Source organism: Phacochoerus africanus, chromosome 16 (genome assembly GCF_016906955.1).
Source record: "Phacochoerus africanus isolate WHEZ1 chromosome 16, ROS_Pafr_v1, whole genome shotgun sequence".
Lineage (NCBI taxonomy): Eukaryota > Metazoa > Chordata > Mammalia > Artiodactyla > Suidae > Phacochoerus > Phacochoerus africanus.
The window spans coordinates 42,488,231-42,511,915 of NC_062559.1; the positions used below are offsets into that span (position 1 = coordinate 42,488,231).

Sequence of the window (23,685 nt, forward strand, 5' to 3'; positions counted from 1 at the left end):
AACAAAACAAGAGAGAACCTGAAATAAATGCTGCAATTCTTATGTTAAAAAAATGGTTTACAAAATTCTGAAAGGGAAAGATTTGCAACCTAGAACACTCTACCCAGCAAGATTATCATTTAAAATAGGAGAAATAAGTTCTCAGAGAAGCAAAAACTAAAAGAATACAACAATACCACACCTACCCTAAAAGAAGTATTGAAAGTTCTCCTCTAAATAGGAAAGGAGTAGGAAGATATAAGATGGAGGAATCACAGTTGGAAAGTAACCACTTAAATAAGCCAGTATACAGATCAAAAAGGAAAACAAAACTATTCATGAAAGTGATGATTAAACACAAGGAACAGCAAAAGTTCAGTCTAAAGCAAGCAGATATAGGAAGGGGTTAACATACTTGGAGAAACAAGGCAACCACAGGCAACCACAAATCAAAAACAAACAATAGATTCACAGAAAACAAAAAGACAAGGACATAAGCATAAAATAAAAAGAAAACCAGAAAAAGAAAAACACGGTCAACTGGAGAACAAGTTTTAAAATGGCAATAAAAACATCTATCAGTAATTACCTTAAAATGTCTATGGACTGAATGTTCCAATCAAAAGACATAGAATGGCAGACTGGATTAAAGAAAAAAAATAACAGGAGCCTGCAATATGATGCCTACAAGGTACCCACATTAGGGCAAAGGACACACACATAGGTTGAAAATGAGGGGATGGAAAAAGGTATTTCATGCAAACAGAAATAACAGGAAAGCAGGAATCACAGTACTCATATTAGACAAAGTAGACTTTAAAAACAAAGGCCATAAAGACAAGGACACTATTAATGGTAAAAAGGACTAATTCAACAAGAGGATACTACACTCAACATATATTCACCTAATATAGGAGCATCCAAATACATTAAAAAATACAGACATAAAAAGAGAATTTGATGGGAATACAATAATAGAGATCTTAACACCCCACTCATATCAATGGACAGGTCTTCTAGACAGAAAAAAAATAAGGCAACAGAAATCCTAAATGACCCAATAGAACAGTTAGACTGAATTGATACTTTCAGGACATTACATCCAAAAAAACCCCAAATATACATTCTTTTCAAGTGCACATGGAACATTCTCTAGGATTGACCACATATTGGGGCACAAAACTAACCTCAAAAAATTTAAGAGTATAGAATTTATTTCAAGTATCTTCTCTGACCACGATGGCATAAAACTAGAAATCAACCACAGGAAACTAAATGAGAAAAAAAAATGACTACATGGAGATAAAACAACATGCTGCTAAAAAGCCAGTGGGTCAACAAGAAAAAAAGGAAAAAAAAATCTTGAGAAAAATGCCAATGAAAATATAAGCATACAAAATCAATGGGATGCTACAAAAGCAATTCTTAGAGGGAAACCCATAGTGATACAGACCTTCCTCAAAAAGTAAGACAAATCTCAAACAATCTAACCTATCACCTAAAAGAACAAATAAAACCTAATGTCAGAAGAAGGAAGGAAATAAAGATCAGAGAGGAAGCAAAGATTACAATCCAGTAAAACCAAGATCTGGTTCTTTGAAAGGGTAAACAAAATTGACAAACCTATGGCCAGACTCAATAATAAGGAAAGAAACCCAAATAAGAAATGAAAAAGAGGAAATCTCAAAGGATACTGCAGAAATAAAAAAAATACTATGAGCAATTATAAGCCAACACATTTGACAACCTTGAAGAAATTGGACAAATTTCTAGAAACATAGTCCACCAAAATTAAGACATAGATAATTTGAACAGACCAATCACTAGAAGTGAAACAGAATATGTACTTTTAAAAAAACTCCATACAGATAAAAGTCCAGGATCAGATGGCTTTACAGTGAATTCTACAAAACATACAAATAATATGTCAATCCTTCTCAAACTCTTAGAAAAGATTGAAGAGGAGGGAATACTCCCAAAGACAATCTATGAAACCATCATCACCCTAACACCCAAACCAGACAAAGATACCACCAAAAAAAAATTATAGACCAATGTCTTTGATGAATATAGATGTAAAAATTCTCAACAAAATTTTAGCAAACCAAATCCAACCACACATAAATATGTCATGACCAAATAGGATTCATCCCAAGTTCACAAGGATGGTTCCACATATCCAAATCAATCAATGTAATACACCACATTAATAAAAGTAAAAAAATCCCACATGATCACCTCAATAGTTGCAGAAAAAAGCATTTGAGAAAATTCAACATCCATTTGTGATTCAAAAAACTCTTACCAAAGTGGTTATAGAGAGAACATATCTCAACATAATAAAAGTGCACAGCCAATATAATAGAGAAAAGCTAAAAGCCTTCTTGCTAAATTCTGGAACAAGACAAGGATACCCATTCTCACCACATTTATTCAACATAGATTTGGAAGTCCTAGCCACATCAATCAGAAAAGAAAAAGAATTAACATTCAGAAGTTGGTTGCATTTTTGTATACTAACAATGACGTATCAGAAAAGGAATGTAAAAAAATACCTTTTAAAATCACACTCCAAAAAAATAAAATACCCAAGAATAAGCCTGAGCAAGGAGGTGAACGACTTATATACCGAGAACTTTAAAATACTAATAAAGAAATCAGAAATATATCTCATGCTCATTGATTGGAAGAACTATTATTAAAATGGCCGTTCTATGCTAAGTAATCTCTAGATTTAATGTGATCCCTAACAAATTACCCATGCCATTTTTCAAAGGACTAAAATAATCCAAAAATTTATATGGCACTATAAAAGACCCAGAATTGCTGAAGCGGAGGGGGAGGAAGTGGGAGGCATAACTCTCCCACACCTCAGACAATACTACAAAGCTACAGTAATCAATACAGTGTGATACTGGTACAAAAACAGACATATGGATCAATGGAACAAAACAGCCCAGAAATAAACCCAGACACCTATGGTCAATTAATCTTCAACAAAGGAGGCAAGAATATAAAATGGGAAAAAGTCTCTTTAGCAATTGGTGCTAGGAAAATAGGACAGCCGCATGTAAATCAATGAAACTAGAATACAGCCTCACACCATGCACAAAAATAAACTCAAAATGTCCTAAAGACTTAAGACATGACACCATAAAAGTCCTAGAAAAGAACATAGGCAATACATTCTCTGACATAAACTGTGCAAATCTTAGGTCAGTCTCCCAAGGCAATAGAAATAAAAATAAGCAAATGGCACCTAATCAAACTTACAAGCTTTTGCATAGCAAAAGAAACCATTTTAAAAAAAGACAACCTATGGAATGGGAGAAAATAGTTGCAAACAATGCAAAATAGGCCTACAGGACTTAATCTCCAAAATCTACAAACGACTCAGACAACATAAAAACAATTCAATCAAAAAATGGGCAGGAGATCTAAATAGACATTTCTCCACAGAAGATCTATGGATGGCTAGTAGGTGCATGAGATGTTCAAAATCACTATTAGAGACATGCAAATCAAAACTATAATGTGCCACCTCACACTGGTCAGAATGGTCATTATTAATAAGTCTACAAATAACAAATGCTGGAGAGAGTGTGGAGAAAAGGGAACCCCCCCACACACGTTGGCGAGAATATAAATTGGTACAGCCATTACAGAAGTTCCTCAGAAAACTAAAAATAGAATTACCATGATCAGCAATCCCACTCCTGGGCATATCCATATATCCAGACAAAAGCATAATTCAAAAAGATACATGCCCCCCTATGTTCACAGCAGCATTATTCACATTAACCAAGACATTGAAACAACGTATGTGTCCATTAACAGGTGAATGGATTAAGAAGCTGTGGTACATATATACAATGGAATATTACTCAGCCATGAAAAAGAATGAAGTAATGCCATTCGCAGCAACATGGATGCAACTTGAGATCATCATACTAAGTGAAATAAGTTAAAAAGAGAACGACAAGTGCCATATGATGTCACATATATGTGGAATCTAAATTACGGCACAAATGAACCTATCTACAAAACAGAAAACTGACTCACAGGCATAGAGAACAGACTTGTGTTTGCCAAAGGGGACAGGAGAAGGAGAAGGATGGACTGAGAGTTTGGGGGTAGTACATGCAAACTATTACATTTAGAATGGGTGAGCAACAAAGTCATCACCACTTCTCTCTAACATAGTATTGGAAGTCCTCGCCCCAATAAAAGAAATAAAAGGCATCCAAATTGGAAGGGAAGAGATAAAACTGTTACTATTTGCAGATGACATGCTATTCTATATAGAGAACCCTGAAGTCTCCACTCAAAAACTCTTAGGACTAATAAGTGAATCCAGCAAAATTGTAGGATGTAAGACTAATATTCAGAAATCATTTGTGTTTATATACTCTAAGGATGAAATAGAAAGTAAAAAACAATCCCAGTTAAAATCACATTAAAAACTTGTTAGGAATACATTTAATCAAGGAGGTGAAAGACTTATAGTCTGAAAACTCTAAAACATTGACAAAGGTAACTGAAGATGATTCAAAGAAATGGAAAGATACTCCATGCTCTTGGATTAGAAGAGTTAGTGTTATTAAAATGGCCATACTACTCAAAGCAATCTACAGATGTAATGCAATCTCTGTAAAAATACTCATGACACTTTTCACAGAACGAGAACAAATAATCCTAAAATGTATATAGAACCACAAAAGATTCTGAGTTGCCAAAGCAATGCTGAGAAAAAACACATTTGGAGGTATAATGCTCCCAGACTTCAGAGTATACTACAAAGTTTCAGTAATCAAAACACTGTAGTGTTGGCACAAAAACAGACACATAGCTCAATGGAGCAGAACAGACAGCCTTGAAATAAATCCACATACCTAGGGTCAATTAATGTGCCACAAAGTAGGCAAGAATATACAATGGAGAAAAGACAATCTCTTCAATAAGTAGTGCTGGAAAACTGGACAGCTGTATGTAAAACGAGATTAGAACATTCCCTCACACCATACACAAATATAAATTCAAAATGATTTAAAGACCTAAAGTAAGACCAGAAATCATAAAATTTCTGGAAGAGAAGATAGGCAGAACACTCTACGACATAAATCTTAGCAATATTTTTTCTTGGGTGAGTCTTCTAAGGCAAAAGAACTAAAAGCAAAAAACGTATGCAAAAACCTAATTAAACGTAAAAGCTTTTGTGCAACAAAGGAAACCACTGGCAAAACAAAAAGATAATTCTAGAATGGGAGGAAATATTTGCAAATGATGCAATGAATGAGGGGGTTGATATCCAAATATACAAACAGCTCATACAACCCAACATCAAAAAAACAACTTGATTAAAAAATGGGCAGGAGTTCCCACCACGGCTCAGTGGAAATGAATCTGACTAGTATCCATGAGGACGCAGGTTCAATCCCTGGCCTCTCTCAGTGGGTTAAGGATCTGGTGTTGCCATGAGCTGTGGTGTAGGTTGCAGACGTGGCTCGGATCTTGTGTGGCTGTGGCGATGGTGTAGGCTGGCAGCTATAGCTCCAGAACCCCTTGCCTGGGAACCTCCATAGGGTGCGGATGCGGCCCTAAAAAGACAAAAAAAAAAAAAGGCAGAACACCTGGATAGACGTTTTTCTAAAGACATGCACATGGCCAGCAGGCACATGAAAAGATGCTCAACATTGCTAATTATTAAAAAAATACAAATCAAAGCACAGTGAGGTATCACATCATGACCATCATCAAAAGTCTACAAACAACAAATGTTGGTGAGGGTGTGGAGAAAAGGGAACCCTTGTACATAAATTGGTGTGAACATAAATTGGTGCGGCCGCTGTGTAACACAGTATAGAGTTTCCTTTCAAAAACTAAAAACAGAACTACCATATGATCCAGTAATTCCACACCTGGGTATATACCCAGAAAAAATTAAAACACTAATTTGAGAAGATAGATGCCCCCCAGTGTTCACAGTAGCACTCTTCACAACAGCCAAGACATGGAAGCAAACCAAGTGCCCGTCGGCCGATGACTGGATTACGATGTCACACACACACACAGGAATATTAGTCAAAAAAAAAAAAAAACCGCAATGAAACTCTGCCATTTGCAGCAATATGAATGCACCTAGAGAATATTATGCTCTGAAAATAAGTCAAAGACAAATACTCTATGATATCAGTTATCTATAAAATCTAAAACATACAAATGTTTACATTTGCAAAGCAGAAACAGAGTCATGGATATAGAACATAAACATGGTTACAAAAGGGAAGGGGACAGCACGGATCGGGGCCATGGGAGTTACAGATCTGAGTCACTGGATGTGAAATAGATAAGCAGCAAGGACCCACTGTACAGCCCAGAGAATTAGCCCCGTGATCTCGTAACGACCTGCAACCGGACGTACTCGGCAAAAATACCGCATCGCCTTGCTCTGTACCCGAAACTAACGCAACGCGGCAAATCAACTATGCTTCAATGTTAAAAAAGAAAAAAAAAAACCCTAGTATTTGGCAGTCGGCCTCAATTTCAGGGCTGTATGAAGCCCAAGAGTGTGTTAGGAACACGGGTTGCGAAAGAGAACGTCCGATCATCCCTCGCATTGACCTGTGTTGTTTTTCTCCAACAGCTTAAATGGAAACCTGATAAAGCCGGAGGAGGCCAAAGTCTTTGAAGACGAGAAGCGGATTGTCTGTTTCTGAGCCGTTGTCTGACTTGGAGGTTTGAAACACGCCACGGGCAGCTGAGGCGGGGCTTCCGGGAACCCTGCCTTCAGGGTGCAAACCAACCTCCGTGCAGGGGCCCTGACTGGCAGAGTCCCTGAGCAGCGGTGACAGTGCCTCAGAAAAGCACAGGCTGTTTCAGTGACTGTGAACACACCGTGAAGAGGGGTTAATGCACAGCCAGGCGCATTTTCATCGGCAACTAGAGGAATGAGACTTTGAGCTCTGACAAACACCTGCCCAGAGCCCAGGGGGAGGGAGTGGATCCTTGCCCTGTTCCCTGAAGCGTTGAGGGCAGGGTGCAGAGTTGGTGCCCTGTGTCTTGGGGAAGAGGTGCTCAACGAACAAAAGAGTTTTTACCTGAAATGTTCTCTTCCTCTGAAGCCCTCCCCAGTTCGCAGGTAGCGATCCGGCGGTGTGCGGCGTCTGGGGGTCTGCCTCGTCCAAGGTCTGGTCGGGAGTCAGGGCCAAGAGAAGGACCCACCACACAGGCTTCGGTTTGGGTCCTGGAGTCTCACCGTGCGCTGACAAAGATCGCAGGCTGCCCTCCTAGCCAGTCTGAGGGACAGGACGATGCCTTGGTGATGCTGAGGCTCCACTCAGCCCTTCACGTGGCGGGGCTGGCCTCTGGCAGGCTGATGCTGTGTGCAGAGGTGCCCCGGGCGGGAGGAAGAATCAGTGCCCACCTCCAAAAGGAAAAGCGCCTGGATTGCCCTTGGGCCCTGGCACCCAAACAGGAGCTTCTTCCTCTCTTGCCCTGCTGGGGAAGGGAAATCTCTTCTGCCCCCAAGCAGTTGTGAGGGTGACTGAGTCACAGGCAAGATTCAGGGCCCCTGAGGCCCCAGCCAGCAGAGCGGGCCACCCCGGGGGGCACGTGGGGGATGCTACGTGGGGGAGGGGGCCCAATGACCAGGTAACTTTGTTCTTTAGGTAAAATACCAAAAATACTCATTATTTCTAATTGCCTGGATCTGGGATTTTCAAAAGGGACTGGGGTTGGTGAGCGTGCTATGACCCCTGAACCCCAGGCCTGGCTCCCTCAGAGGCACTCACTGCATGGGGGGGGGGGGGGCGCCTGGGGTGCTGTGGGGCGAGCCTGACCAGAGAAGGCCAGAGGCATCCTCACTGTGATCCTTTGCGGGCCCCTCACCTACCACAGGACCAGAAACAGCAGAGGAAGCATCGGAGGCCTTCCATCTGACCGCCCGATCCACCAGGCGGCTTCTCAGAAGAAAGAACTTGAGTCTGGGGCGGCAGAGGCCAGGATACACTGGCAGGGCCGAGTTCCACAGCCCTCACCGCTGGGCTGGGGTGAGTCCTGGCCAGCCAGCCTTGACATCTGCTGCCTTCCTCGGCTGTTCACTGCCCGGGGGTGCACGGAGGTGGGCCCGCATCCCCTGTGGCAAGAGGCACCAAGCATGAGAGGGGCAGGGGGTTCTCCAGCGGAATCTGCGAGTTCTCAGAAGCCCAGCCTGGCTTTCTACTGCAGCCCCTGTTAGGAAGGGAGCAGTGCAGGAGGTTAGCCCTGAAGGTAATGGGGAAAATGCCACACAGTCACTCAGCCTCAGGGGACGGTTCCCCTAAGGCACTGCTTTGGGGGTTCCTACCCCCCAACTTGAGTATTTGCCTACTTGTCACCCCCCAACAGCAGCAACTCTCTGGGCCGCAGACACAACCAGAAAGGACAAAGGAAAGAGCGTTGGGAAGCTCAAGGTCAAGGGTGCTTAGAACAGACTTCAGACTTGCCGAGAGAACCACACTCCTCAGCGGACGCCTTCATATTTTATTAAAGTGCGAACGCTCAACTTTCAAGCCTAAAATGTACCCAGAAAGTGCCAAATATTACTGCTTTTAGAGACTGTCAGAATTAAAACTGCTGCCTCTAAGGGGAGTTGGATTTGTATGGTGTTGACCTAAATTCTGACTTGGAAGTACGTTGATCATCTAGATGGTAAATGATAGATGTTCTGTTTTTCTTATAAAAGTGCAACCAGCCTCCTAATTTGCTGGAAAGTTTCTCCAGTACCCAGAGGTGAGCGCCTGTGCAGAGAAGTGGAGGCTTTTCCAAATCAAGGAAAAGAGGTGAAAATTGGGGGAGGGGCTACAAAGGAATTTCGTGAACTTGGGACATGACTGTTTCTTTCCACGGGACACATGGGTTGATTTGAAGACAGAAATTACACCTCCCATTTTTCAGACCTACATTTATGGCACGTCCATGCTGACTGGGAACTTATGAGCTGTGTCAAGTCACTGTGGGGCTTTGGGCCACGTCCTGAGAATTGGGGATCCCAGAGTACCGGCTCGTGGGGTGGTTGTGAGGATTAAATGAGCCGATACATGGAAAGCGGTTTGCACGGTGCCTGGCACAGGGTTGACGCCCCATATGTGATGTGATGGCATAAAGCCGTTTCTCACCCGCAGGTGTCCTCTTCTCACTCTGAGACTTAGGGAACTTCCCAGCAAGGTCAAAGATGGGGGGACTGAAAGTTCTCAAAGCTCAGGTCAAAAAACATTCAGCATCAAGCCTCCTGCACTACCCTAGCTTCCTCAGGGAAAAGCATAGCTGTTAGTTGTCACCATTCCCGCCGAAGGGCCCCACCATCGAAGTGTCACTCACTGGATAGAGGGAGGTGCCTTCCTATCTTCACTGCACAGTAAGAACAGAGAGGACGCTGGCACCACGGCCCAGAGCCGGGCCCTCCAGCTTCTGACAGGTGTCCCTTTCAGGTCCCCAGCTCAGAAGGAGCATTTGGCTCCGCGGTGTTGGTCCCTTTCCAGGTGTGACACACGTCTACTTCCAGTAACTAATTGCTCATTTATAGGAAAACAAAACCAAACGAAACCCTTGCTCTGGAGCTGAAAGGCAAAACGGTGACCATTATCCCAGGCTCCTAGACAGGAATTTTAATGAAAATGGAATTAGCTGGTAAGGAAACCAAAGCTCAGGTTACCACACAGGGAGCGGGGGTGGGAGTGGGGGGGAGAAGTTGGGGGGGGGGTCCCTTCCCAGCCTGATGCTCACAGCCTTCAACCTAAGGTAACTGCACCCAAGACCAGCTGAAAACTTTTAGAAGCACAAACCCAGGTCCCCAGTGTTCTGTAATATTTTTAAAAAGATTTGAAATAAAAATAAGTTACGAAATAAGTTCAAGGATGTTCCGTTTCTGATTTTTCCCACAACTCCTCGGGTGCTTTTATGAGCAAATGACATATCAAAATACCTCCAGTTTTTTTTCCCTTTGTCTCTGTCATCGTATTTTGTTTTTGCTATCAAAGCAGTATCCATATTAGAGACCATTTTAAATAATGCTTATGACCCAAAGCTAACACAGCTACTTTAATTTCTGCATGTCATCTTCCCATGTTTTGCCTACTTTGAGACTTTTTATTGTAAAATACACAATTTACCACCCTAATGTTTAAGTGTACAGTTCAGTGGTATAAACACGACCATATGTTGTGTAACCATCACCAACACCCACTTCCAGAATTAGTCTTCCTGTCAAACCAAAACTCTATACTCTGTAAGTAATAGTTCCCCATTTTCCCCTCCCCTGAGCCCCTGGAAACTACCTACTTTCTGCCTCTGATTTTGACTATTCTAGGTCCCTCATACGAGTAGAGCCATACAGTATTTGTCTTTTTGAGCCTGGCTTATTTCATTTACCATGATATCCTTAAGGTTTGTCCATGTCAGAATTTCCTTTTTTAAGGCTGACCATTTTGCGACTTTTTTTTTTTTTTTTTGGTCTTTTGTCTTTGTGTCTTTACAGGGTCGCATCTGCGGCATGTAGGAGGTTCCCAGGCTAGGGGTCTAATTGGAGCTGTAGCTGCCAGCCTACACCACAGCCACAGCAACGCCAGATCCGAGCCATGTCTACGACCTACACCACAGCTCACGGCAACACCAGATCCTTAACCCACTGAGTGAGGCCAGGGATCGAACCTGCAACCTCATGGTTCCTAGTTGGATTCATTTCCCCTGCGCCATGACGGGAACTCCTGAGACATCTTTTCACATAAACACAGTGTACGTTTGCCGTTTCTTTCAAATATTTTCCCACATCATAATCTATCTGTATTAGTTTGATCATTTGCTTAGTTATGTTCCAAGAGCCGGACATTCCGGTTTCCAGATTGGCTGTGGTGGTCGTGGTGATTATTAGAGACAAGTCTATGGAAGTAAAAATGTCTTTAGGATGATTCCTTTGGAGTGAGATTAGCAAGTCAAATGAATTTTTCTTTCTCAATCTATGTGAACCCATCCAGTTTAGGAGCCTCAGAAGTGGCTTAGAAGCAGGTGGAAGTTGGAGACCAATGGCATGTCTCCTTTGAAAGGGGATGAGACTCCCTGCCCTGGACTCTCACCCTGGACAGTCCAGGCACTGCCCGCACATGCAGATGTGTTACAGCCACACATGGGCACTGGAAACAACCACAGCTGCTGGGAAGAATGAGTAACCCATAAATCAGCAGCTGTTTTCAAGCAGCATTGTGCACAATGACCATGTGCGACTGGATAGGTGCATCTTCAGAATCAGTTTTCCTTGATCTTCAATACTTCTACATGTGCATGTATCTCCACCTTGCCTGAACAAGTCAGTCTGACTGGACCCGTGAGCACTGGGTCAAATGGAAACTAATTCGTCCCCCAACTACCCTATGAAGTAGGGGTTACTTCCTGAGTGAGGAAACTGAGCATTCGGGCAGATAGGATATGCAGCTTGTCTTACTACTGAGGTTGTGCATAAAAATAGGGAAGGAGCAAAACCCCTTTAGGAAAGGGATTTTTGGCAAACGTAGACGGTTGGACCTGATAATATCCACAATTTTTGAGCTCACTTCACCTCCCCTGCTCTGCCAGTGCGGACAGTGACACTGGGGAGGAAACGACTTGCCCAAGGTCATACGCATCATCATCAGTTGAATAAGAACTAGAACACAGGCCTTGTGGCTGGCCTTACTGTCCCTCTGTTCTGATGGTTTGTGACCTTCAGTTCATTCTCCAACTGACCTTTTTTTTTTTCCCTGCCAAGCCTATTCAACTTGATTCCAATCCACTAGGGCAAGTTAAACAAATGAACTCTTCCCCCAAGGACACAGCTGGGGTCCCTTTAGTGTCCCTTTGTTTGGGAAGCCTGGTCTTTTTTCCTTTATCCGTGGTGCTAAAAGTTACAGGACCTTGGCTCATGTTCTCAAGCCTCACTGACTGAGTCACAGGGCCAGGAACACCCTGGAGGATGCTGGGTGACACAAGAGTCTGATCCTTCAGAGCATACAGGCTTCACCCCCCAACCTTGGGACTGGACCAGAGGAAGTAGGTGGAGTCCAAAGAGGCGGAGAAGGTCGAACTGGGATTATTTTCATCACAAGAGGGCAGTGTGTATCCAGCAATTAGTTCATTATGCAAGTGGCCTGAAGGCATCGGCTGCGCAGGGGGTCTGATGACAGACCCAATGTTCTACTTACATAAAAATCCAAAGTACAGAGTGTTAAAAGCAATTTCATCATGAACTCACTCATCCGTGATTTCAAAGACATTTGGAAACTAGCAAGAGTGGTCTCCAAGGCATATATAACCACAGTGCTACAGCAAAGCCTGTGGGTACCGAGGATCTGGATTCAAATTCCAGTGCCACCAGTACCCGTGTGATCTTGGACAAATGACTTATCTTTTCTGTGCTGAGCCTTTCATCCATAATAATAGTGCTCCCTGAGAGTTCCCATGGTGGCTCAGAAGAAGAGAACCTGACTAGTATCCATAAGGACACAGGTTCGATCCCTGGCCTGGCTCAGTGGGTCAAGGATCCAGCACTGCTGTGAGCTGTGGTGTAGGCCGGCAGCTGCAGCTCCAATTGGACCCCTAGCCTGGGATCCTCCATCTGCCGTGGGTGCAGCCCTAAAAAAAATTTTTAAAAATGAAAAAAAATAAATGTAGTGCTCCCTTTGCAGGGTTGTTGGGTTATGGGGACTACATTAATTAACAGTGCCTGACATGGAGCCTTAGCAAGGAGCAATGCTTAAATCTAATCAGAACTTTCCCTCTGGCACTAACTTAATGAGCCTCAGAGATAAGAAAAGAGGGGTTGCTGGTGCCGGGCTATCCTTCCCCCCTTAAGAGCCCCTCGGAAACAATACTGCCATTTTCAATCTGATAGCAAAGTCTATATACTTTCAAGTAGCTCAGACGCCAGAAGCCATGTCCAAGGCTGGATACCTGTGGGAGAAGAACGAACCATTCCTTACATTTCACGTTGCCTTCATTTTTTTTTTTTTTTTGGTCTTTTTAGGGCCACACCTGCGACATATGGAGGTTCCCAGGCTAGGGGTCAAACTGAAGCTGTAGCTGCTGGCCCCTGCCACAGCCACAGCAATGTAGGATCTGAGCCTCGTCTTTGACCTACACACAGCTCACAGTAACGCCGGATCCTTATCCCACTGCTCGAAAGACCAGGGATCGAACCTGCGTCCTCATGGATGCTAGTCAGATTCGTTTCCACTGAGCCATGATGGGAACTCCCATTCACTTTTATTTTGTTAAGGAACCACAGGTCCAAGTCATATTCAGAAGCAGGGATTAGGAAAGCTATAAACCTATTTGCATTTTAATTTGATTTCCCAGATGTCAGGGTGTAGTATCTGGCTTTCCCTACTGTCACCGTATGGCTGAAGGTCATTTCTTTCTTTGTGCTCAAGATGTGGTTCCCCAGCTCTTACTGTTCATTCACTCATTACCATTGCTACTGATCCTCCTGCCTCCAGCAGAAATGAATAGTGGGAGTCTTGAGAGCCAGCCAGAGAGAAGAGGAGGAGAGAAGGGTAGGGCCGGAGGCAGATCAGAACAGAACTGGGCGGTGGGGGGTGGGGGAAGGTGGCTGGGTTAACGCCTAGCATCCTGACTCCCACCCAGATTCATATCCCCTGAGCACCATGTCTAGGAACTGGCCCTGTGTGTCTGGGCCCTGAAGTTGTACGGAGCCGGCAGCTCTTCACCCACCGAGCCGCTCTGGGGGGTGTCCCAGCTGCCCACTGCTGCTTTTAGGTCTCCCAGGGGATACTCACTCGACACCGCGGAAGATCTTTTTCCTTTTGCTGAGACAACACGCATTTCCCATTCGTTTTCCCAGGAGGACCCCTTGATGGTCAATAAACTCCTTCCATTCGAATCATCCAGTCCGGTGTTTCACAACCCTTTTTCCTTATCACCCCTGTAAGGAGACTTTTAAGACTTTTTTCCCCCCTAATCCCCCCTCCCATGATGAAATTCCAATGCCACAAATATATTGTAATCTGTTCAGGTGCTTTGGCCATGCAGGCTATGGAATGGCGAGGTTCTTTTTTGTCCCCCAAGAACCAGTGTTTACCCTCTTAGGGGTGATATCCCTCCTGGGGAGGGTCACACCCTAGATAATTCTTGTCACCCTTGCCAACTCCAAGAGCCCCCCTGTCACCCTAATGGCTGTTCACCTTTTTACACATTATTCAGCTTCTAATGCAAGAAATCTTTAGGTTATAAATTTAACATTCTGGTTTGTTATTTTCACTCTTTCATCTGTCCTGAAAACACTTTATTCTATGTGCAAAAACTTTGCTTAAATTATTACTTTTAAAAAGGCCATTTGTGGAGTTCCTGCTGTGGCCCAGCGGGTTAATGATCCCACTTGTCTCTGTGGAAGCACCAGTTGGATCCCTGGCCTGGTGCAGTGTATCAAGCTGTTGCTGCAGCAGTGGCTCAGGTGGCAGCTCTGGCTTGGATTCGATCCCTGGCCTGGGAACTTCTATATGCTGTGGATGCTGTTTGTCAACCTCCTAACAGGGACAGTTCTAGTCTGAAGCATTCTGGTACCAGCAGCTTCTGAGATGACTGTTTATGGCATGTCCCCAGTGATGGCCACCGGGCTTTGGGTAGATCTGGAGGCCAACCACGTGTGCCTTTGCTATTGCGCCACTTCCGTTTCTTGCTTCCCGGTCCCCCCCACCTTCACACCTCCTCCAGGAAACCCAGAATTATCCAGAATTCCCCCTTCAAAATAGGACCCGGGCCCCTGCCCACCGCAGGCAGCCTCCCTCCCACCCCAGCCCTCCCAGCTCACCACCGCTCCACTCAGCTTAATAGTAGAACATTACACCAATTCAAGAAATTCTGAACAAAATGGAACTCATAGGATTATCTCTGTCAGATGCCTTACACATATCAGAAGAGAAGCTGGCTGCTCAAAGTGCTCTCCACTCAGACACATAAACCCAGAGAAACCTCAGATCAAGTTAACCTTCACGTTCCCTCAGCTGTCTCCCCACAATCCCGGGAAAATTCCAGAACATGGCTGGATCTTCTGAAAACAGTCTGATCCCTGCAGCATCTTGGCAAAACTGTGTAAGTCCATCCATCCATCTCATAAACAAATACTGAACACCTACCTCCATGCCAGGCCCTATGGGGCTGCTAAGAATACAGTGGTTCATATCAGGTATGGGATTTGCTTTTACCCTGCTCACAAGTTATTTCATAAGGTAGACACGACTTCATGGATGCTAGCGTGAGACATGAGACTCCTGGGCCGGAGACCCAGCACCTCATTATTCACAGGCCAGCAGGAGCCAGTGGGGAATACAAAGGGGTCAGTAAGGAGAGTGCAGGCAACACCGTTCAATGTTTCTGTCAGTTAAAGTAAGGTTCGTCCTGAAAAGTGCCCATGGATTTAGTGACATAGAGGTTATGGGTCCCCTGAGTAACAGCTGTTTGGCGGCCACTGACAGCAGAGAAGCCACTGGAGGGGCTGAGAAGTAACTGGAAGACGAGGACATGGTTCAAGAAACACGTGAAGGAGAAAAGATAGGATGGTGGAATCCATCCTATCGAAGGGGAGGGGGAATCTGGGGAGGGTCACTTCATGTGGCTTGAGGAGCGACAAGGTCATTGCCAGGGAGAGGTGAACACAGGAGAAGGAGTGGATGGGAACGCAAGGCTCCTGAGAAGGTGTGGAGGCGGGGCTGCCCGGGTCAGAGCCTGGCCTCATCCCCGAGGAGACAGGTGCCCACTAGATGGGTTTGTGAGGTTAGGAGGGGCGTGTTGATGCCACTATCAACATGCAGGGTTAATGCAAGATTTTCCCCTGAAAGATTTTCCCCTGAAAGATTTTCCTGTTTCGGGCAGAAACAGGAAAGCAAAAACATTCTCCTAAAGGTGGAAACATTTTTAGAAGGATTTTTGCCCATTTCAATGCCCTCTGTATTCGAAAAGAAAGAAAGAAAGAAAGGTCTTAAGTAGGAAGGCCTCAGGAGGAAGGCTCCAGGACCCATCACTGCTGAGCAGAAGGACAGACGTCAGAGACCCCGAGAGACTGTTGTGACGACGGTGAATCCCTACAGAAGGCTCGCAATTCACCAGACCCTCTCCTGGTTGTTCACAGACTCATCGTTTCTTCATTCCTCACAATAATCACGTGAGGAAACTAAGCTACAGGGAGATGAAAGTAACTCGCCCAAGGTCACACCGTAAGTGAGATGGCAGATACTCCAACACAGACAGCCTGGCTCCAGAGTCTGTATGTTTAACCCCTTATGCTACCCTGCTGTCCATTAATAAGTACCTAAGAGACAACCTGCAGAGGAGGAGAGACAAGAGGCCCTGCATGGGGCCTGAGACCCAAGAGACAGTTTGGGGGAGGAATGAGGAATGAAAGGAAAGTGGGACATTGAGAAATGTGGGGAAAATGTGTCCATCCTCCCTCCAAATTTTATCATGAAAAAGATCAACCCTCCAGGAAGTTTCACGTAACGCAGTGAACCTTCATACCCTATATATATGAACAAGCATTAACATTTTACCGTATTTATCTATTTTCAATATATTTTTTTCTTTTTGCTATAGCGTTTGAAAATGTTATATACATGATGAAACTTTATCTCAATATTTTAGGATCTACTAAGAAAATAAGCAATCTCCTACAGTCCTAGGTTTATGATGTATTGGTAAGTATTTCATTCTCATATGCGAGTCTGAAGAGCAATTAAAATTAAAATTCTCGGTTATACCTTAAGAAAGCGGAAATTAAAAAAAAAAATCTGTCTGACGTCTTATACCCCGGGCTAAGCTCTGAATCAAGGGATTTTTTAAATTTTATTTTTAATTTTTTAAATGGATTTTTTTGGCCACCCCCGCGGCACATGGAAGTTCCTCCGCTGTGCCACAAGGGAACTCCAAAAGGCTGTTTTAGATACTGTATCTCATTTAATCCTCACAACAGCCCTATGAAATTATCCCCACTTTACAGGAGAAGAAACTGAGGCACTGAATAGTTAATTGCACAAGGTCACACAACAGGCAGAAATGACAGGATGTGAACCCAGGCACTGTGGCTCTGGAACCCAGATCTTTCGCCACCGCACTATTCTCAAGTCGGTGTCATCAAGGAGGTAAACCACAGCCAAGGACTCTGCCCCGAGGGTGGAGGAAAGCATTCTGCTCTTACCGGGGTGGCCTAAGAAGGAAAATTAAAGGGAAGTAAGGAACTACTGAACGTAAAATCACTTATTACAAGTTACTCTAATTAAGGGTGAATCTAAGTTGAGCCCTTTAAAGATTGCTTTAAAGTACATAGATTTGGTTACAAATCCACAGGATCTTGAGAAATTGGGCTCATGAAACCTCGGGTCAATTTGGGTCAGAAGTTACATCATTGTTATCGTGTCAATGCTATTAAGCTACATTTATCATGTATCGGTAAATATTTCATTTATATAGAGAGATCTGCAATGTAATTTTAAACCGAATTAAATATAATTTTTATTAAAACCAACTCTGATATTACAACTTGCTTCAAGGGTTGTGAGAACAGGCTTAAACCTGGACTCTGTTATCAAATATGCGACTGAGATGTACGCATGTGAACGATTTGGCTGATGTGCGTATGAGCACCACAGGGTATATGGCAGATTGCTGCCGTAGAGGCTCTGCAGTAAATCACATCTCCCTTTGCCTATGTCACGTGCACGGATAATGGTACACTGGCACACATACACAAGCAGAAGCCTGAAGAGTACTTGCAGAGCGGGGCTTGCCCTCTCTTGCTGCTGAGGGCGCTTCCACCAGCAAGTGAATAATTCCAGCAAACCTGCTGGGGACACACGGTCCAGAGAGTAGTCTGCTCTTATCTCCAGGCACGTGAGGAAGGCAATGCTAGAGCAACTGGCCCCCAGCTGACCCACCTACTAGTGGCAGCTCCATGAACAAGTATAGGCACGAGCCCAGGTTTCTGATGAACAGAATCCTGAGTTAAGACTGTGGTTTTAAGCCACTAAAATTTTGAGGAGGTTTGTTACCTAGCAAAGGATAACCGAAACAGTACATAAAAATTAAGGAAGGCTAACTGCTATAATGAACAGATTCCTAAATATATAATGGCTTAAGTATAATAGAAGCTTATCTACCTACAAGCTCATATAAATAGTTCAAGGAGGTTTGAGATTGGTGGCAGGGACCTCTGTTGCATAATCACACAGGAATTCAGGCTGTCAGTTTTTGCCATCGTCAACGTGTGGTACCCAAGGTCACTTTAGGCATCATAAACTGGATAAGCAGAAGCAGAACATAGAGGGCAGCAAATGGGAAATTTTATTGCACCTGCCTGGTCAAAAAATAGGATATATCTCTTCTGTTGGCATTTCATAGCTCGATCCCAATCATGTGACCAAGCCCAACTGCAGTGAAGGAGTCTAGTCGTGTGCCCAGGAACAGGAGCAAATGGTCTGATGACCAACTCAGTTTCATGCTACAGAACTGGATTGGCTTTTTAGGAAAGAAAAATCATGTCTGTCAGGGCCAGCATGGCAGAGTGGGAAAACCAGCTGAAGACTGGGAAGATCTGGGCAGGATGTTGGTTCTATCCGTATTAACCGTGTAACCTGAGCAAATGACCTACGCCATGTAAGTCTTCTGTTTTCCCTCTACCAGACAGGGAAATCTCTGTCTTCAGGGGCTTGTTGTGAGGTTTAAATGGCAGGTGCTTGGTAGAGTGTCTGGTACATGACAGGCCTTCAGTAAGTGGGAGCTGAAGGCATTAGTGTTAAATTGAGCAGCGTGAGAACTTGTGTGAGTACGGAGAGAAGTAAAGATTAACACTAGGCTATCCAGACAGCAGTAGTGCTGTCATGACAGTTCCAAGTGTAAACCACAAAGTCTAACTGAAACCAGTCTTATCACAAAAGGAGGAGATTTATGAGAAGGCTAGAAAGGCAGGGTGTAGCTCTCAGCATCAAAGACAGACCTACTGAACTGGAACCTCTTCCAGGACTTTGGAGATTAAAACTTTTTTTTTTTTTTTCAAGGTTTGCCACATTCTCTCCAATTACAGACATACCTTTTGCATGTTTCAACAGCCTCTAGAATGGCTAATTTTTAAATGTGTGGTAATATTGTGGTTATAAAGAGTATCTTTTATACATATATATGAAATACTTAGAGATGAAATTGTATCAAGGCTTTGCTTTCAAAAGATGCACTTAAAATACTTTGGGGGAAGGGAAGTGGAGAATGCATATAGCAGGATCGGCCTTGAGCTGATAATTGCTGAATTTACAGGACGGGTACTACTGTTCTCATTACTTTTGAAACTTGAGAGTTTCCACTAAATAAACGAACGAAGGACAACGAGAGCCCAAGACTGATCTCATCTTCTTGAATCTCAGGATACAAGAAGAAAGAGGGATGGACTTGGCCCACTTTACAGCACCGTTTTTCAGCTGTGATGTTTCTGCTTTGGTAAAAACTTTACGTAATGAAGGGGAAAACAGGGCTTTGCTCTGCAATATCATCTGTCTGGCTACGCTCTCTCTAGATTCTGAGGCACGTGGCCAAAACGGAATTCCAAAATCAGGCCTCGAGGCTGGATGAACACAACCACAACCTTTTCATGACCAGCGGTTGCTAGAGCACTCGCCCCATTCTCTTGGCATCCTATCCCCATTCTCCTGGCATCCTATCCCCTTCAGAAAGGCACAGCTACGTTGGCAGCATTTTCCTCAGGCGCCACATATTTAATTGAGTCTCAGGAGAGAACAGGTCAGAGAAAAAAAGCATGAGAACTGCAAAAATTATGGATCTGCTCTCTAGTGATGGAGACAATAAGCTTTCAGAAGAGTCATGTTGTATCTTGAGGGTTCTAATCAGAATATCCAGTACATAAAAGACTGCCTGGTTGGCAGCACAAAATAAAAAGAGAAAGAAGTTGAGAACGAGTTGCTATGTCTTTCTCATATGTTCCAAAGGGACACCCAAGGTGTGCATGGGTTTTGTGATCATGTTCTATGAACTGGTTGATCGCTTCTGTTACATTGAACACATAAAAACAAGGACCGAAGGGAACGATACTAATAACATTAGAAAGAAAAGTCTAGGGATACAGGGAGCAAGAGTTTGCTGGCCACAATCGAGTGTGCCATCCAAAAAGAAAGAAGGTATTTGGACTATAAAAAAGTTATGTCACAATTAACACCTTTGCTACTTAGTCTCAAAATCAAATCATGGTGTTATATCCAAATCAGGTTTTTTTTTTTTTTTTGGTCTTTTTGTCTTTTTTAGGGCCACTCCGTGGCATATGGAGGTTCCCAGGCTAGGGGTCCAATCAGAGCTGCAGCCACCGGCTTACAGCAGAGTCACAGCAATGCCAGATCCAAGCCATGTCTGTGATCTACACCACAGCTCACGGCAAGGCCGATCCTTAACCCACTGAGTAAGGGCAGGGATTGAACCTGCAACCTCATGGCTCCTAGTCAGATTTGTCAACCACTGTGCCACGATGGGAACTCCCCAAACCAGATTTTTAATTTTCACGAATGGGGCACACTGTCTTTCCCAAAGACGGATACCATGATCTATCCCATCCCACATGCATTTTGGGGGGGCCATGTAACACTGGCATTTTTTCTATTGGGTGGTGGGGTCTATGTCTCCTCCCTGTGAACCTGGGAAGACCTCTGTGTCCTCCTCGACCAACAGCACACAGTGGAAGTGACTGTGACTCTCAGACAAAGTCACAAGCAACTCACGCACTTCTGCCTCACTGCTCTTGGAACCAAGCCACCACGCTGTGAGGAAGCCAAGCAGCCAAATGGACACGCTGTGTGTAGGTACTTTGGCAAACAGTCCCATCTGAACCCCCAACCGAGAGCCAATGTTAACTCTCACATGTGATGGAGCGTTCAGCTGATTCCAGCCCCAACCAGTTGAGAAATTGCCAGCTCCACCTGATATGCGTGGAGCAGAAATGAGCTCTCTGCCAACGCCAGTCCCAACTGCAGATGTGTGCGGAAAATAACATGATGGCAGTTATCTTAAGCCACTAAGGGGTGCTTTACTATGCAGCAAAAATAATTAGAAGAATAAATATGACAAGTTAAATTCATAAAGCTTTTTAACTTTTCTTTTTGGCTGCACCTGTGACATGTGGCAGTCCCCAGGGCCAGGGAGCAAATCCGAGCTGCAGCTGTGACCTATGCCACAGCTGTGGCAACACTGGATCTTTAGCCCACTGGGCCACAACAGGAACTTCTAGCCTTTGACTTTTTGTACATGGTAAAATGGTAAGTAAAATGTCAAATGAATATTGACTAAAATGTAATATTTTGAAGCTCTCAGGAGGGATAAAATTAGACTTACATGTAGCAGCATATATAGATCTCAAAAACACACAGTAAAACAAATTAATAATCAGAATGATATACAATGAACATTTTAAGAACACACAAAGCAATCCTATATATCTTTCAAAGATTCATAAAAATCTAATTAAATATATAAAAGGTGGATCAGAAGGACATATATTAATACTAAGGATATGTATTAAATACTAAGGTGTATGGGAGTGGGAATGGAGAGAAAGAGAGAAAATAATTTCAAAAGAACAACAACAGGGGAGTTCCTGTAGTGGCTCGGCCAGAAATGTCTCTGACTAGCATCCATGAGGACGCAGGTTTGATCCCTGGCCTTGCTTGGTGGGCTAAGGATCCAGCATTGCCCTGAGCTATGGTGTAGGCCGGCACCTGTAGCTCCAATTTGACCCCTAGCCTGGGAACCTCCATATGCCACGGGTTTCTGCCCTAAAAAGAAAAAAAAAAACAATAAAAAAACAAAAAACAACACCCCCCCATCCCACCCCTGAACAAGAGTGTTCTGTTATGTACTTACTAAGCTTAATTCACATTTCCTCTGGCGCACAGCTAAAACCCACTTCTCAGCCTCTCAGGTGTAGCCACGTGACTGCATCCTAATCAACAGAATGTAGGTGGAAGTGATAAATGCTACCTCTAGGCCAGGCCCCTAGAAAAGGAAAAACAGCCTTGGCAACTAAAGGAAAGGCTTGTGACATTTGCATCTGAATATAAACAATGATCACAATATATCAACACCCATCAGACAAGGCAGCTTCCTAGCTTCTGGGGGTTGCTGGAGTCCTTGGTGTTCCCTGACTTATGGCTGCAGCACCCCAATCTCTGTCTGTCATCACATGGCCTACTTCCTGCTCCATGTGTCACCAAATCCCCTTCTCCTCATAAAGACACCACCAGTCACTGGATTTAGGGCCCACTCTAACCCAGTGTGACCTCAACTTCACTCTATTTCCAAACAATCTCACACTCACAGGTATTAGGGTTTAGACTTTAACACAATTTTTTGGCAGATAATTCAACCACAACAGTCACCTTTCAAGACATTTTAAGACTTAAATTCTACAGTTCTGTCATTCCTAGAACTGGTTGTTTTTGTTTTTCTTTAATGAGTCCTAAAACTGCTAACAGCTTGTCCTTGACCAGATTCTAGAGATACGTATTACACAAGCACAGTATCAATGCAATAATCTTTTTTTTTTGCCTTTTTTTTGCCATTTCTTGGACTGCTCCTGCGGCATATGGAGGTTCCCAGGCTAGGGGTTGAATCGGAGCTGTAGCCACCGGCTTATGCCAGAGCCACAGCAACAGGGGATCCGAGCCGCTTCTGCGACCTACACCACAGCTCACGGCAACGCCGGATCGTTAACCCACTGAGCAAGGGCAGGGATCGAACCCGCAACCTCATGGTTCCTAGTCAGATTCGTTAACCACTGCGCCATGACGGGAACTCCTGCAATAATCTTCATGAGAACTTTTTAGTCTGAATTTGCACTCCCTTCAGGCCAAATACTTTTCCTGCAGGATACCTGCTAAGTCATGCACACGTCTTTCCAAGTTGCATCATTTCCCTGATGACCATTAGGTATTGCAGTGGTCACTTTGGAGAAATCCAACATGAGGAATGTTGTTCATATGATAGGCATCTTAGCACAAGAAGAAAACAAAATTCCAGCTTGCAATGGTCTGATTCTACATTCCATTTGAAGTGCTAGAATGCTGATACTGGTAGATTGTTATGTTACTTATGTAAATGTAGGATAACCACCTAAAAATTATACAAAGAGATATACTTACAAACGCTGTAAATAAATTTAAATGGAATTCTTAAAAATGTTCAAGAAACTCACAAGAAGTTAGGAAAGATCCGTGAAAAATGGAGGGAATAAAGAGAAAACAATATAGTAGACTTACAACTTACATCTTTTTTTTTTTTCTTCTTTTTAGGGCTGCACTTGCAGCATGTGGAAGTTCCCTGGCTAGGGGTCGAATGGGAGCTGCAGCCACCAGCCTATGCCACAGCCACAGCAACGCCGGATACGTAACCCACTGAGCAAGGCCAGGGATCGAACCTGTGTCCTCATGGATACTAGTCAGGATTGTTACCACTGAGCCATGATAGGAACTCTAGACTTACATCTTAACACACCAAAATTACATTCAATGTAAACAGTCTATACACAGGAATAAAAAAATTGATGTAATAGATAAAAAAAAGCATTTTTCTGTCTACAAGAAAGAGATGAGACAAATTACCCAACATCATGAATTAAAGAGAGAGTATCACTACAAACCCAGAAGA

General features: G+C 43.7%; 1 protein-coding gene across 6 annotated transcripts in view; it reads left to right on the forward strand.

Annotated features, from left to right (window-relative positions):
- NOD1 (nucleotide binding oligomerization domain containing 1) overlaps positions 1 to 9,864 on the forward strand; it is a 76,841-nt gene extending 66,977 nt beyond the window's left edge. For 3 of the 6 annotated variants that reach the window (XM_047763101.1, XM_047763102.1, XM_047763103.1), the window contains exon 14: positions 6,623 to 9,864. In XM_047763101.1, the coding sequence (XP_047619057.1) occupies positions 6,623 to 6,695 (73 nt within the window). In that variant the 3' untranslated portion in view covers positions 6,696 to 9,864. The remainder of the gene's footprint in view (positions 1 to 6,622) is intronic. The other 3 variants (XR_007132585.1, XR_007132586.1, XR_007132584.1) reach the window with 3 other exon arrangements.
- The last annotated feature ends 13,821 nt before the right edge of the window (positions 9,865 to 23,685 follow it).